Source organism: Orussus abietinus, unplaced genomic scaffold (genome assembly GCF_000612105.2).
Source record: "Orussus abietinus isolate OABI.00-Male unplaced genomic scaffold, Oabi_2.0 scaffold4, whole genome shotgun sequence".
Lineage (NCBI taxonomy): Eukaryota > Metazoa > Arthropoda > Insecta > Hymenoptera > Orussidae > Orussus > Orussus abietinus.
In genome coordinates this window covers 1,333,977-1,349,531 of record NW_019396014.1, presented here as the reverse complement: position 1 = coordinate 1,349,531, position 15,555 = coordinate 1,333,977, and the positions used below count along the sequence as shown (strand labels likewise).

The 15,555-nt window shown below is 51.2% G+C and overlaps 1 protein-coding gene across 6 annotated transcripts in view; it reads right to left on the bottom strand.

Moving 5' to 3' along the window:
- The window catches only part of LOC105695728 (telomerase-binding protein EST1A), a 93,274-nt gene that overhangs the window by 27,105 nt on the left and 50,614 nt on the right, over nucleotides 1-15,555 (bottom strand). For all 6 annotated transcript variants that reach the window (XM_012417580.2, XM_012417579.2, XM_012417581.2 and 3 more), the window contains 3 exons: nucleotides 5,998-6,179; nucleotides 4,694-4,767; nucleotides 211-323 (listed from right to left, as the gene is read on the bottom strand). In XM_012417580.2, coding sequence (XP_012273003.1) covers nucleotides 211-323; nucleotides 4,694-4,767; nucleotides 5,998-6,179 — 369 coding nt within the window. The remainder of the gene's footprint in view (nucleotides 1-210; nucleotides 324-4,693; nucleotides 4,768-5,997; nucleotides 6,180-15,555) is intronic.

Below are 15,555 nucleotides of genomic sequence, written 5' to 3'. Positions count from 1 at the left end.
AGAACTCGCTGATTGGAACGTCACGAGATATTTTCTATCATCGATATCCCACGATGCTTATCGCTGATAAAGATGTTAATCGCCGCGATTCTCGCATTGCCTCGTTTTTAGATAAACCTTGTCAGATAATCCCTAATGAGGACGTTTGATCCTCCGTCAAAGGACGAAGGATTTTTAGGGGGACGCTAGTTGAAAAACTAGACAACTCACCCTCCTGCGGCTCCTCGTTCTCCTTCGGGAAGATGAGGACGTTCTTGGGACAAGACAGCTTCTCCAGGAGGTTCACCAGCGCGGCCAACCTGCTCCAGGCGTCCCCAGGAGGTCTGGAGGAAGAAAAGGTAAATATCATTAAATAAAAAATGCGCAGCGATTTAAGAAGGAAAGTACTTCCAAATGCTCGCTTGGGATTATTTAAAAGAATCCAGGAACATGGGATTTATATTAATAAGTAATTAATAGTTGGATATCTGTCCCGGTTAATCTACCAAGACGGGCTTACACGTAGGACAGTTGCGCGGGAAAAATTGATATCGTTGCAATTACTATCGGCGACGGGTAATAATTAATGATTCCTCGCGCAATTACATGTAAGGCTCCAGTAACGAGGTAACTCCGTCCTGACCGAGCAGGTCGTAGTTCCTCGGAATCCCGCGAGGACTTAACGAGACAAGGACCTCCTCTCGAGGATGTCGAGCACGATACAGAGAACCGGGACCGGCGCGGAGCGAAATCGCCTTAGCGGAATCAGGACTCCGGGATACGTTCCGGGAATCGTCGGCAGGGGTCAGTTAGTCGAGTCCTGGGGTCCAGGATGTCGAGCCGGGAATTCCGAGCGAAGGGACCCGTCGAAGGGACGTCCGTTCCCCGAACCGAGTCCTGCTCTCGAAGGGAAGATCCTGACGAGGAGCCAAGGATCTCCCGGATTCCCCCGAGAACCTGTTCCCCTACACGCTCGGCAGACGATGTCCTGGAGGGAAGTCCTGGCCCTGGTCTCCGGCGGCGTCGCAGGACTCCTTCGTCCTGGGGTCAGAGGTTAATTGCGGAAAGCCGGGCGTCCGGTCCGGTAATTGCAACCACTCGCGATGACCATTGCAAAGTGCACCAATCGCCTCCTGGTCGAAGGACCTGGACGTCAAAACCTTTTTGCGGGAATTTTTTCCTCCTACCGGGATCCTCCCAAGGAGGGAGGCTCCTCATGGATATTTTGGACAGGTGTCGAGTGACGCACCCGATAAATCGGCTAAAAAGTTCGATCGAATTAGGTGAGAGGGAAATTGACAACGGGTAGCTTCCTAAAAAGAAAGGACACGCGGACGCGCCATTATCCTGCGGGTCCTGCGTCGGTCGCCCTAGCTCGCGTCAGCTTAATTAATGTAAATAATGTCGAGTCGCGTCCCGATGTCGGGTTAAATCAGTCGAGGGCAATTATCCTATTTACTTAGAGAGCGCATCTCGGGCAAGGATCGAAAGGACTCGGCCGAGAAGTGGCTTGGCGGATGGCCGCGTCCTTGCCAAGGCGAGGCGAGGCGAGGCGACGGTGGCTTGACTCACGTAATTGTTAATCGTTAACGAGCAACAATAATTAACTTATCCAGCCGGAGCTGGTTGCGCAAAGAGGCGGCTCGGGAGTAAGGGGAGCCTTGGGACTCGTTTTAATGGCCGACAGATTGCATCGCTCGGACGAGTCTGGGACTTTTTACGGAGGCCTCGGACTGGTCGGCGCGCGACCAGACCCACTCGGATTATTACACTCGGCCGGACAGAGCACGACTCGGCTTCTGGATCCCGAAGGAACGAGAGGGGGGTCCATCCCGAGAGAAAGGTCACCAAGGAAGAGCCTTTCCATCGGGACGGACCAAGAAGAGTCATACGAGAGGGTCTCGGAGGAACGGAGGAGAGAAGACCTCGACAGAGGAGGAGAATATCCATCCCTAGGGAAAGGAGCCTGGAGACGAGAGGAAGTCTTCCTCCAGGACCTCCAATCCTCTAAGAAAAGCTTGGCGAGTATATAATGGAAAGCTCCTTCATAGACTGACCCAAGGATCCCGACTTCAGGGGACTCTAAGGAGGGAAATGAAAGGACGATTCCCGAGGAAGGACACCATAAGGAGTTTGCTTCCTGAATTTAGAAATTCAAGGAGACGCGGAACATGGGAGAGAATTATCTCGTCTTCTGGAAGAGTCTTCGAGGTCTCGGAGTCGCGCGGGATAAAAAAAAAAAGACATTTGCATTTTTAGCAAAAGACAACATTGCCGATAAAGGTTTTGATCTTACCGCAAGAATAATCGCACAAACGACTAACATATTTGTAATTACATCGAATCGTAGATGTAATCATTGGAAAGCTCTCTTTAGAAGAAAATGTTTGCTAAATTAGCAAGTGAATGCAATGGCCAAACAATATTGTTGTCCCTACTCAAATGAACGAGCGATGTACAATCTGTTGCTGGAAAGAACTACTGCAACTACGAATAGAATTTGTGTTCCCCCAGTGCAGTAATCCTATTTTTTCTTTCATAATATAACAAAACTGTTGCTGGCATATATTCAAGTGTTCACGTTTGTTGCATCAAGTAAAATTTCATCTTATGACTATGAATTCTTTTTCCGCGTGCTGTGGCAAAGATTCCTTGTTGAGTCATCGATTGACTCACCGCCTCGCATCTCGCAGGACTCCGACGAGAGAATCCCGGAGGAATGGAGGAAAGAGGAGCAAGGATCCCGAGTCATCCGGTCGCTCCAGGGATGACGGAAGTCACGGGAAGACTCGTCCGATGATTCACCGATTGACTCATCGGGCCCCTTTGGCGAGGTGAAGTCATCGAAGCTGGACGAAAACCTGGTCCAGCGGCAACCACGAAGAAGTGAGAAGAAAATCAGAAGAAAATAAAATTCGGGCGCTTCCACTTTCTCCGAGTCGCTTCTTCCTCTTCAGCGAAAAAACCTTCTAATTTGCAAATAAAAAAAAAATAAAAAAAAAACAGACAATTCAGAACAAAGTATTGAAAAATACACGATGTTCATTCCGAGCCAGTTGGAGGCGAGATAAAATCTCGCGGTTCTTGCGCAGGCATCCTCGATACCCTTTGATCGTTTCCACGGGATGTCTTCACGCGAGGCAACGGGCAGCCCGTTAAACGGCGATGAGTAGCACAACGCCAGGACGAACAATCGCGGTAAAGGCTCGAAACAAAGCTCGGGCTACCTCGGCGATAACCGTTAACGCCGGCGTCCCACTTTCTCCATTTCATCTTCACTCGGAGGCGTAATTTATGGACCGTAAACAGGAGTAAATAGGATAAGGCCAGGACGAATAATCGAGGATCTAACGCGCCGAGGAGCATCGGCAGCACCAGGATCGCCAGGGACGAAGACGGTCGGGCCGGTGGGCATCGAACGACCATGACCCGTACCCAGCAGCCACATGCCTCCATACCACCAAGCCACTTTGTATCTGCTACTCCGAGATACCATGAGATACCCTGACACGCTCCACGCTTAGCAACATTGTCCTTTTATTTGTGCAGGACGCGCTCTATCCGGGAGATCTCGCAGGAAGCGCATCCTCGACCTCGGCGTCGGCCGCTGTACGGACCAACCCGGGTGCCAGACTGTGCACCGGAGTGGTACCAACTTGGGTAACAGGTTGAATACCAATTTTTGTACCAAGTTGGGTACCAAGTTGGGTACCAACTCGAGGACCGACGAGGGGAAGGACCCCCGACGCTCGTCGAGGTCACCGCCTCTCTTGGCGGCGTTTCCTCCGACCTCTTCTGTTCCCGGTGTCCTTTGAGAGCCATTTCCCACCTGTCGCTTCGTCCTTCGGCCGTGATTAGCGTATACGCGTCGATAACAACGCGAGTCTGCTGAGGACGACGCGCTACCAGGTGGTCCAGGAGGTATCCCGAGGCTGTCCAGCGACGTTCCTTTCTTCCGAAGACGATCTCGAGGGACCTCGTAGAAAGCGCGTCCTCGACCTCCATCGAATCTTCATCCGGGGGCCGAAAGAGCCTCGGCGCTCGTCGAGGTCGCCATCTTTCTCGGAGCCTCGTCCGACCTCCTCCGGTCCCATGGCTTCAAAAAACCATTTTCCACCTGTCGCCGGTGGCCTCTTCCTTGCGGCGGCCGCTTTCAGGGGGTAATTAGCATAATCGCGCCGATAAGAACGCGCGGATGCGCGAGGTAATTGTTGCGCAACCGGCGAATCTGCGCGGCCCCACGGCCTTAACGAACGATGGAGTCATCGTTGTCGAATTAACGAAGACCTCGAGTGATCGGCAAATAAGGAATTGACAGCACCGATGACGAGTCCATCGGATAAGGAAGAGATCGAGGAGAGAGATTTCGACTTCCGGACCGGACACGACCCTCGGAAGCGTCACGAGATCCTCGATACCGAACGATCCGATATCTCCATTGTGTATCGCGCATTAATTACCTCATGCTGGTACCGATTACGAGCACAAATCAAGGTACACACTTTATGGGGCATCTACTAAGTCCACATAATCATCGCAGGTATCGTCGCTCGTGTACTTATATCCAGGATAAAAATGTTGAAAAATCATTATAACCGGGTAGTAATTGCAACGATAACGTTGGTATCAACGATAACCATCTTACCGGGAAGACAAATAATTAACATCGGTACTAGGTACTCGCGGTAATAAATAATTAACAGCAGACACTCACCCGACTCTGTAGTCTGCGCAAGATGGCGGCGGGTTCCAGACGGTACTATTGCACAGCATCCAGTCGCACCAGATCTGCGAAAGGAAAGATACCGCGATATCACCGGGAGATGCGCCATAATTTATCAGGGAAGCTCCTCTCTGACAATCTTTCCATCGTCGCGTCATCCATTCTCGGCAAGTGATATTACGTATACCGTTTTCACGCGCGGTGGCCCTGTTGCGCGTCGACCTTATCGCCGATATTAATGGTGGCTGCGTTCCTTCAAAATGGCGGCCAGTCCGCGATCGCGAGCTGCTTAGTTGCGGAAACGGTAAAGCCACCCAGCAGACGAGACCTTGTCAAAGGACGCAGAAAACGACGAACAGGAATTCCGTGGCTGCCGGAAACGGCTCGACCTCCCTTACGATTCGGATTAAGGGTTTGATTTAATCCCCCCTGATTTTTTAATCCCTTCATCCTAGAATGGTATTTCTTTACCCCATGCTTCAATGGAGTCCTACGACCTCCCTGAAACGCGTAATTAAATCCAGAGCTTAATTGAAGCATCAGGGAGGTCGTAGAAATTGACGTTACCCTATTTGTCAAAACTCCAGACCTCGACTTCGGATGGATGCATTAATCGCACCTATAATATATACTATGAGGACAATCCCGTTTAATTTTTTCATTTGTTACTCCTGGAAATATATTTCTTACGCCCATAGTCCAGGGGACTCTTGTGACCTCCTTGAAGCGGTTAATTAAATTCAGGGTTTAGCTGGAGCGTCACGGAGGTCTAGGATTTTACGCGACTCATTGGTCAGAGACCTCGACGTGGGGTGGGTGCATTAATCGCACCCATTGCATAATAAGAGGACAAGGAGCGAGGCTACTTGCGACAGAGGCCACCAGGGAGTCGCGTGGGTGCGAAGTCGTGCAGCTTCATAAATCTAGACCATCCCCGGGCTCGTCTATGAACCGGCCAACGATATTGCGGCGAGCCGGAGAACCCGAAGAAGACGCCCACGAGCTGCTCGAGGAAGGACACCTCCCAAACCGGTGCGATTTACTCCTCGCCTTTTCCAAGGGACAAGAAACGCCCCGAGGGACCCATCGTGTCCCGAGATAAAGGGAAGGGTTAAAATCGATCGCATCTCGCGAGAAACGATATCGTCCTTGCCGAGCGGGAGGAAAAAAGTGGATATTAAAAATTAACAGGTCCAATGAGAAATTAATTTGAATTTCTTCCAGGTGCAGGAAGGGAAAAGGCTTCCGACGGGCATTATCAGGATAAAGTTCTGGGGATAAAAATCGCCCGTTACCTTGATAGCCGGCAACAGGGCGTGCAGGTCGTCGCCGATTATCAATCTAGGCTGCTCCTCGTTCTCCAGCTGGCTCTTCAGCAAGGAGACGCCCCGTTCCAGGATCAGGCTGAACATCTGCAGAGATACCACGAGTGCTCGCTCCTGGACCTCCGATCGGTAGCCTTGCTCCAACTGGGAGTCTGCAAACAGAGATTTCAAGGCCTAAAGTTCAGTCCTGGAGTTCAGTCATCTCCGAGAAGCGGAGTCTCTCTCTCTCGACCCTTTCGACACCGCTGCGAAAGCCGCACACATTTAAAAAATTCATACAATTAATCAACGCAGAATATAAAGTCCTATAAAAATACGTTCATATCTGGGGAAGGGGAAAAAAAACTCGGCACGTGACCGCCACGCGCATCAGAAGTGAAACTTCTAAGTCAATGAGATTCGATATTGCTAACCATGCCTTTTTGCCATGCAATTTTAATTTATGCTATTTTTATATCACCCTCGATATCAATGATTACCTGAAAGAACATCCCATTGATACTAACGAAAACGTTTAAGGAAATCGTACTTAAAGCACAAAGGTGTATCATTAACGTAGTAATTAACTGTAAATTAAAAAAAATCGTTTCCTTTTCCTAATCGGTCATGCGGACTCGTTATCGTGGCATAAGAAATTTGAGAAGAAAAAATGAGTCCAGCCAACGGGTGGTCCGGGGGGTACTTTTTTCTCGGCATACACAATGGCGCTCGAAACGGAGGTGGGAAAGGGCCGATGCAGGAGAGCCGCAAAGGCCGGGGAAGAGATGCAATTTTCTGGGAGAGAAGAGATTGCCGAGATGCTCGGAGGAGGAAGCTGCGAGAGCGCCAGTAGCGATCACGTTTAGGCGATGATCACGCGGAACGATCGGCGGAGCCAAAGGCGATTTTAAGGGGCCCCCTCGGAGGTGTGTCATTACGCATCGCACGGCGAGGTACGTGACGCCTCTGTGCACCCGGGGGGGAGGTCATACCCGAGGGGTCACCCTCGGCCCAGGAAAGCCGGCTTTCTGGCGGCGCCAGAGAGAGATCCAGGATCGCGATCCTCCGCGATATCTCCCGGAAGCTGAGGCCAATGATATCCAGGATCGGCAGGAAATCCCTCGATCGTCTTCCGAGGGTTCCCACGTGCGAAACCACGATCGCGGATGTGGGCGATGATCCGGGGAAATGGCGCAAACCGTGCAAGTTACGGGGATGCGCTGAACCGATCGCGTGGGCTCCCGAGGGGGAAAGAAGTCCTGTGGAATTGCGGGATCGTGCCGGATCCTCGAGACCCCCTAGGATCCTTCTCCTGGTTCCACCTCCTGCTAGGATTTTACCGAGTCCGCAAACCGAGGGAATCGGATCCTGACCGTCATGCTTCGTGTCGGGCAGGATTTTTTAATAGACTATGGAAATCTTTTCCGGGACGTACGAACAGGTGCATAAGTGAAGTAATGCTCGTAAGTGTGGATCTCAATTGAACCGTCGATTAGAAATCAAATTACATAGGATTATCCGAAGAAATGGCCCCAAGACATGTTCTATGTTCTGCAGAACTTTTTCCAGTAAAAGATAATTGTTTGAACCGTGTAAGTAGGTGTAAAGGTGGAACCGAATGCATGGCGGCAGGTCGGCAAGGACCGTAAGTGAAGATCTAGGCGTGGGTTTTAATTGGACCGTCAATTAAAAATTAAATTCCATACGGTACTCCGCGAGTAAGTGTACAACACTGTGTAAGCATGACCGATTACGCGTTTATTGGCGAATTAACGGTTTCCCCGGTCGCAGGACGATCGTGAATCTCAGCCTCGTGGAGGGTTCGCCAGAAGTCGGGACCTTCAACACCGGTTAATGGGTCTCGCGGGTTGGCGCGACCCTTCCTCCGAGATATTCATCCAAGGATGCATACATACATAATAAACAGAAAATCTACGTACTCGGCAAAAAACGAATTTCGAAATTCCCTCCGCCTTCCCCGTAACCCCGCTTTACATGTATCGATACAATTAATATTCCCTAACACTCCAATGCGTGTATATAAAATATCAATAACTCATCACGATAAGAGTAAGTATCAAAGATCTTTCATATCATCATCTCCGACACCTTCAAATCTACCCGCAGAAAAAAAAAAAAAATTGTCAGCAAAATGTTTGTCCAGAAATATTTTTTTTTATATCAATAAATACGTAAGAACAATAAAGTGTACGTCACTCATTCGTTCGAGTAGTGATAATTAATTTTTTTGTTCAGCGCTCGAGATTCATTCGTTAATTTAGCAAGTATTTTCTTCATATGAAATTATCGATTACATCGATATCTTGTAATTTGACGTAATTGGAAATATTTTAGCCGCCGGTGGGATTGTTCTTGCAGCGAGAGCAAACTTTATCAGGTACGGTGTTAAAAGTGCAAACGTCTTTTTATGCCGTGTGGGCAGACGACGTCGGACCTGGATGAGGATACTTTAATAATTGCGCCTCCACTCCGTCTAATTAGACGGCGTTTCGCGAATTAACGGTTCTCCGACTCGTGCACATCTTCCGAAAGGAACGCTAGAAGTCGAGACCTCCTCGAAGTTCGGTTAATGGGTCTCGCGGACTCGCGCCACCCTTCTCGGAGAGATTCGATCGAGGGTCCGCTCCGGGGTTAAGGTCGACATGACTAATGGCCCGGCGGGTGATCGACAACCCTGAAGAGAGGTCGGGCGCGCGATTCTCACGTGGCCGGCCTCCTCGCAAATTGGCCTAAGGTTCTCAGAGCCTCTTGGCCCGAAAATGAAGCAAAGAGAAAAAAAGAAGAGAGGGAGAGAAAGAAGAAAAAAAAAAAGATTTCGCAATCTACCCGCGGCCATATACATCGGTACATCAAGATCGAGGTTCCTCGAGACCTCTTCGGCGGATTAAAATGGGAAGAGAGGTCGAGGGTAAACTTCGAGATACATCCTGAAGACTCGATCGTGGGACGCAGGACTTTTTTTTTATCGACGATAAGGGGGACTGATATCTTTCCATTCGGAGTGTCGAGGAAAATGGCGAAGGAGCCTCAAGCAACGTTTGGAGTCTGAGGCTTTTTCCACGCCTGGGGGACGAATCCTTGGTAATCTCGGATCCAGGGGGTGAAAAGGGGCCGAGGGGATGAAAATATAAAAATCAGGGAATATCCGAGTGCACGTGAACACTACTATTCCCTCGGTCCGGCGCATGCCCGGCGCAATACCTAAGGCCTGGCAGTTTAATTTATCGCGGACAAGGATAATAATTAGCGTTTAACCAGGAGGTCGGGGCACGCCTGTGTGGTCCTCGGGGTGGCTGGGAGTGTAGAGGGTAATTAGTTAAGAGAGATTTATCGGGAGGGCCCGACTAATTGCTAATGCGATCATTAGCGAGGGCGTGAGTTATACGTGTCGCGGGGGCTACGTTTTCATTTTCGTCGCTCGCTTCCTGCTCGGGACCTCTCGGGAAGTTGGTCGGGACCTCTTCGAGAAACCGCGCCGGAATCCTCCACCTGGACTGCGGTTACAGAAAAAGTGGTACTCCTTCGATACAAATTCATTCCTATAATTCCCGCTGAATTTTCCGGAGCGTTCCGCTATATTATGCATGGACCGTCTCTCGTCTGGAACAAAGGCGCTTTTTTAATACCTCCCTAACCTAAAAATCAGGTTTAATTTTCACCGTGGAACTCGGTCCGCCTCTCGTAGTATCTCGTAATTAATATCCCGCTTTTCCGCGATTCGCCCCGCGTCGACGTCGGGAAACGCGGCGCCGTCTACCTCGACGACGACCTTAACGAAGTTAAGTCCACTCGGGACGGAGAGTCCGCACACCCTGGTTTATAGGGTAGTGTCTGACGCACAAGACCCGTCTAACAAACCACCCTGCACAAACCGGGGAGCGAGATACGTGCGAGGACCGACGCAGCCTCCTCTCTCCGTATCGGTTAACGAAGTGGAGAGGAGGTCACTCCTCTTCGTTTCCCTAGCCGAGTAACGTGATTTCCGCTCTCGAAAACCGAGAGGAATCGAGTTACCCGGCCGCGGAAATAATTTCGTTAGAATCGACCCCAACGGCGGCCGCGTCCCGCCTGAACCCCGGCGTTGTTAAAAGATCCCAAATTTCCGAAAAAATTTCCATAAAAAAAGAAAACGTATCAACTCCTGACCAACCATAAAAAATTGAAATCCCGACCTCCCCGAAAAGTCGAGGACCGTCCAGCGACTTCATGTCCATGTTTTATTAATTGAGAAAAATAAATGACTAGTTATCGATTGCACGATTAATTCCATAAGTTCTCTTTTTAGATTCGGTGGAAGGGCTACTTCGATTTGTTTGTCTTATGTCAAGAGGTCAGCCGAGGAGGAGGTCTCTTCTTGGTCCTGCGGGGTGCACGTAGCCGTAGGTGTTAACACACTTTGAGCCGCCGCGAGCAATTTACTGGATTTATGATTTAACGGGCATCTTTCAAGCCTGCGACGTGCTACCGCTCCTGGAGTCGGCGGGGAAGAAGTCCCGAGAAGGGGACAGAGAGAGAAAGCGACCCTTAAACATCGCCCAGAAGACGGACACCTCTTCGAGGCAGGGCGTTAAGGTACCATCCTGGAGGACCGACGATCCTGACGAAGGTGCGCACCAAAGACCGAAATTGCACGTCCCGGACGCGACCACTTTGGGGACCCTAGCTCGACCGAGAGAGAGAAAGAGAAAGAGACAAGGCGAGATGAAAGGGAGGCCGAAAAGGGCCGTAAAAAGGAACGACGGAAGCCCAACGAAGACCGCAACACGTCTTCATCCCGCTTTTTACACCCTGCCTCTCTGGACCGGCCGATTTGGGCGGCGTCCATCTTGGGTCGTAATTGCGACCCGCGCGTCGTAAAGGGACGCAATTTCCCCCTCGCTTACGCGCGACTCGAAGTCGACGGGGACGCATCGTCTAGAGATTGCATTCCAAGGAAATAAAGAAATAAAGAATACGTGAGAAAGGGACCCCGAGATCGATTATAGCTGTCTCTCGATTCGTTCTAAATCGGGCCGGGTGAGGTTAGGTGTCCGGCCATGCCCGTCTTCGTTAGCGGCGCAAAGTCGACGCCGGCAGGTCTTGGTTCTGCGTTATTTCAATCCCTCGCGATGGAATCTCCTCTAAACGGATGTCGAGGGGGACGGATCGATAGACGGGCAGTTCGATAAACGGATAGTCCTTCGCGCGGATAAGCGGATGGAAGGAAGATAGGCGGATTGCGTGGGGCGATAGACGGCGTCCTTGCGAGTCCTTCCCTCTTCGCGACGGGCCGGGCGCGTCGCGCGCGCGCCCTCGCGGCGGCGTCCGGTACTGGCCGCGCCTCGGGGCGCATGCGTGGCGCAACGTCGGACCGACGCGCGGCGGACGGACGTCTCGTGTTCCGCGTTTTCCGTCCAGCGACGAAACGTCCGGCCGTTAATAAAACGCCCCCGGGGCCGGATGATTTAATAAAATGGCCGGCTTACCAGAGGTATCCGATTACGATGTATCCCCGCGCTCGGGGATATGCATTCCGAGAGGTTGCGCGGCTCTCGAGCCGGCCGGAAACGGCCTTGACTCCGAGAGCAAGAACAAGGCTCGCCGGTCGCCGACTGGATGCATTTCCAGATCTCGCCCCCTCTCCCGGCGACCGGCGGGCTCCGATTGGCCCTTTCCCCTGGCGCCGGGAACCGGTTCCACCGGCCAACATTCGGCGGCCCCCCGGATGGCGGGTTCATGCCGATCCAACGGACCTTTTCGATATATTTATTCGCGAGGGAGATTATTCCCCGGGAAATTACCCCCTCGCCTCTGCGTCTCCCGTAAAAACCACCGCTCGAGCTCGCCGGGCTTCCCGGAATCGCGAGCGGCGAATCGGTCGGCCATTTCCAATAATCCCGCCTCGGGATCCTCATTCGCACGCGAGTCGCTAGGGAAAAACTCGAGGAGCTCTCGGCCATTGCCAGGCAAATGAAAATGCCTCGCCGGCCCGTATTACGAGGCTGATGAGAAACTCCGGGGAGGTTAGAATTACCCCGGCTCGTTTCCGCGAGCCGATCCTTCCGCGGATCGACACGCGGATGCGGATTACGCGGAAATCGCGCGTGCCGCGAGCATTTACGGCATTTATGTCGTAATCGAGAGGGGGAAACCGGGAAAATGGATCACCATCATGGCGGCGCCTCGGTCCACTCCCGAGGGGAACCTGCGGTCGATGTTCACCCCCTTTTCTCGGGTACGTCTCGTTGATCTTAAATTACGATCCACTTTTTTTTACGCTTTCAGCCCCTTTGCTTTTTCCCGGTTCTTCGGCATCCAGGAAGACGAAGACCATTCTCCAGGTCGTGGCGGGGTCTTTAGACGCGGCGAAGAACCGCGACCTCGCACGAGCGTCTCGATCCCATTTCGAGGTTAATTACAGTCCGGAGTAAATTTACCTAAGGTCGGCAAAAAGTAGGCTTTGCATTGCCGGAGCATGTCAGGGGCACGCGAGCGAGCCTAGCCTTCCAGTCTTGTCGCTCCTCCGAGCGCCGCCATCTTGCTTTCCAAGTCGCGACCACGAAGTAGTATAAGGAGGTACGTTTTATTCTGTATATCATCCGCGACTTCGTTCCATGTATTGAAATCGTTCCCACTTAAGGGATGGAAAATCATCATAATCTGTACATCATCCGTGGATTATCCTTTACTCATGCGTACCTTAATTGCAAAATTGAAAGCATTTTAGGTCATTTACGTCGGTAGGAAATGTTTTGCTCACGTAGGATTGGAGTCTCCTCAATTTCTGAAAGTAGCGCTCGCATTATTAGATCAGCGAAAATCTGAGATCCTGGGTCCTGATTCCGGGGTCACTTTCTGGGGATCCGACAAATTGAGGTTATGTCTCCTTATACCTGCCTTCATGGTCGCGACGCTTTTCGGGGACTCTGGGGGAACACGAGGGACGCTTCGTCCGCCATTTTGGTTCCCGGAAGACCGAAGAAAAGAGAAGATACGCGCCCCCGAAGGCGGAAGCACGTTTCGAGGACCTTATCCTGATAAGTAAGGGATAATTCAACGTCGAGTGGGACCGAAGCATGGACCAATTCCGCGGAGACTGGCTCTCGTTTACTCCGTAGGAGACCAGATCTTTCGGGATAGAGACCGAGTCCCGTGGGCGTCGGAAACGTCTTCTGGGAAGAATCTGGCCGCCATCTCGTACGACTAACTAAAATGTAGCTACGTGCAGACATCAAAGAGGACGAACCCATTTCTGTGTGCCCTTCCAGGTCTCGGAACGAGTCATCCGGACTGAAGAGACCATCCAGAGAAAGGAGGCCACAATAGATTCTTCTCCGTTACCGAAACTTCAATTTTAATATCTTCTATGTACCTTTAATCCAGTTTTTGGAGTTTCGAGATTAAGAACCTCGAGTTTAATGTTACCGCCCAATAGACATTTCCTACAAAGCCGAGCGATCGTAACGAAAAATAACAAAGACCGAACAGCTGATGCCTACTTGCTCCATACAATTATGCGACAAAATTGAAGGCACACCAAGTCCATTGAATATGGTACATGGTACTAATAGTAAGTACCGCGTCGTGCAAAAGAAGCTGTAGCTTGAAGCATTCTAGAAAACATATACTGACGCTGCTTTCGAACGACGCGGTGCTTTTGACACGTGTACAAATGCCATAAAATCACTTAACGAGCTCATAATCCGAGGTGCGACTATATCGACTATTAGATTAGTCCAGAGATCAGTGTACGATCTCAGAAGCGATCTCCACCATCCCAGATACACCCAAGAAAGTGTGCGCATTCCGACAGATAATTTCCGGTACCTCTGAAGCGTCTTGACGTCCATCCGGTGGATCCGACGTATGACGCGAGATATGAGATAGCCATTAAAAAATGCAGCCTCCCGGCTCGGAGAAGACCAGACCTCGGTCAGGATTTCCCGTTGGCGAGACAAAGGACACGGCTGATGGGGAACGTCTTCGGCGCGGAACCAGGTGTGCCTTGCGGTATACTAATATGCACGGATCCGAAATTTATTTGACAGGTCGACCCGTTTCGCCTAACCCGACGTGGCGGATATCGAGGCGCACGTGGAGGAGATAAAAAAGGGGGACGGAACCGAAGGCGAGCTCCCAGAGAACGAAGGAGGCGCCTCCGCCATCTCGTGCGATACTCGGAATAGTAAGCGCGGTAAGTGCACGCGAGATAATTTCCGGCTACACGTATGCAACTTGACGTGCATCCGGTGGATCCGACATGATGAGAGGGAAGAGCCGACCACACTGCAGGACTGTATTGCATTCTCTGTCTACTCTCGCAGCTCCAGGAAGACCGGGACCCCCGTTCGGCATCTTCGCCGCGGAAACAAAAGCCATAGTGAAACGTCTTCTGGGAACGAAGAGAGAACCGGCAAATGGGCGACGCCTTGACGAGGAAAAATCCGTGCACTTTGACACCTCGGACGCCAACCTTGCGGTCAAGTTCGACATGGCCAGGAGGCGACGCGGACCTCTTGAGCGCCGCTCCTTTCGCCGGAGTTCGACGACCCCTCGCCTCGAGGAAGAGGAAGACGCGTTGAGCCCGAAAGATATAAGAATAAGGAAGCAGCCTCTTTTCTGCGGAAGACGCGACGACTCCGCGGAGCCTCCACATCGGGAAAAGATCCTAGCCGATGACAAGCGCGCCTGGAAACGAGGTCGAACAAAGGAGCGACTGGACTTGAGATTTCGTCCCATCGCCATTTTACTCCCGCATTTAAAGTACACTATACCCAGCTTCGCAATTTCAACTATCCAAGAAAAAATGAGTACATCAGGTGCTTAATCAGTGGAACGAAAGCTAGGGTAAAGCAGGTAATTTCAGGTTAACGTTAATCACGTAAAAGGACGTTCCTTCCGATCCTGGAAAACTGGAGCTCTCAGCGAGGACATCTTGAATAAGGCGGATATTCTCCGTGTCAGTGAGTCTTAACAATTTCTGGGTTTTTATTAAAATTATCTACATATAATGTTTTCTAATCACTTTATTTCCTATGAACCTTTAACCTCTCTAGAATATGAATCTATGTACTTGGATACGTGTTACTGTTAAAAATAAAAGAGGGGTCGAAGATGTAGAATGCGACGCGGAATTCCTACGGAATCGTTCCTTGTACCTCGGCTAGGTTTTTTTTCCTCTAGGGAGATGAAAAGCATCCGGAAAGGGACCGTTCTTTATGGACAAAAAGTGGAGGTCGATGTGGTAACTTTCGATCTCGGCCCTTTTTCGGGCCCCTGGGGGCAGAGGCTGCTCGGTGGGGCCCAGGACTCGTCTACGGAGACGGGCCCCGATTTTCCAGGAAACCTCGACAAGAAGCCATCTCTCTTTGCCGGTAGCGATCGGCACGCTGCTAACGGGGAACCAGCGGTTTGCGCAAGCGGAGGGAAGAGGGGACGCGAGCTGCACGCCAATGAGGCCGCGTTACCAGGGCAGCTCCTTCGTTCTGCGGAAAGAGTCGTCGATCGCACGCACCGCAAGACGGATCAAAGACCGATCCAATGGATCGA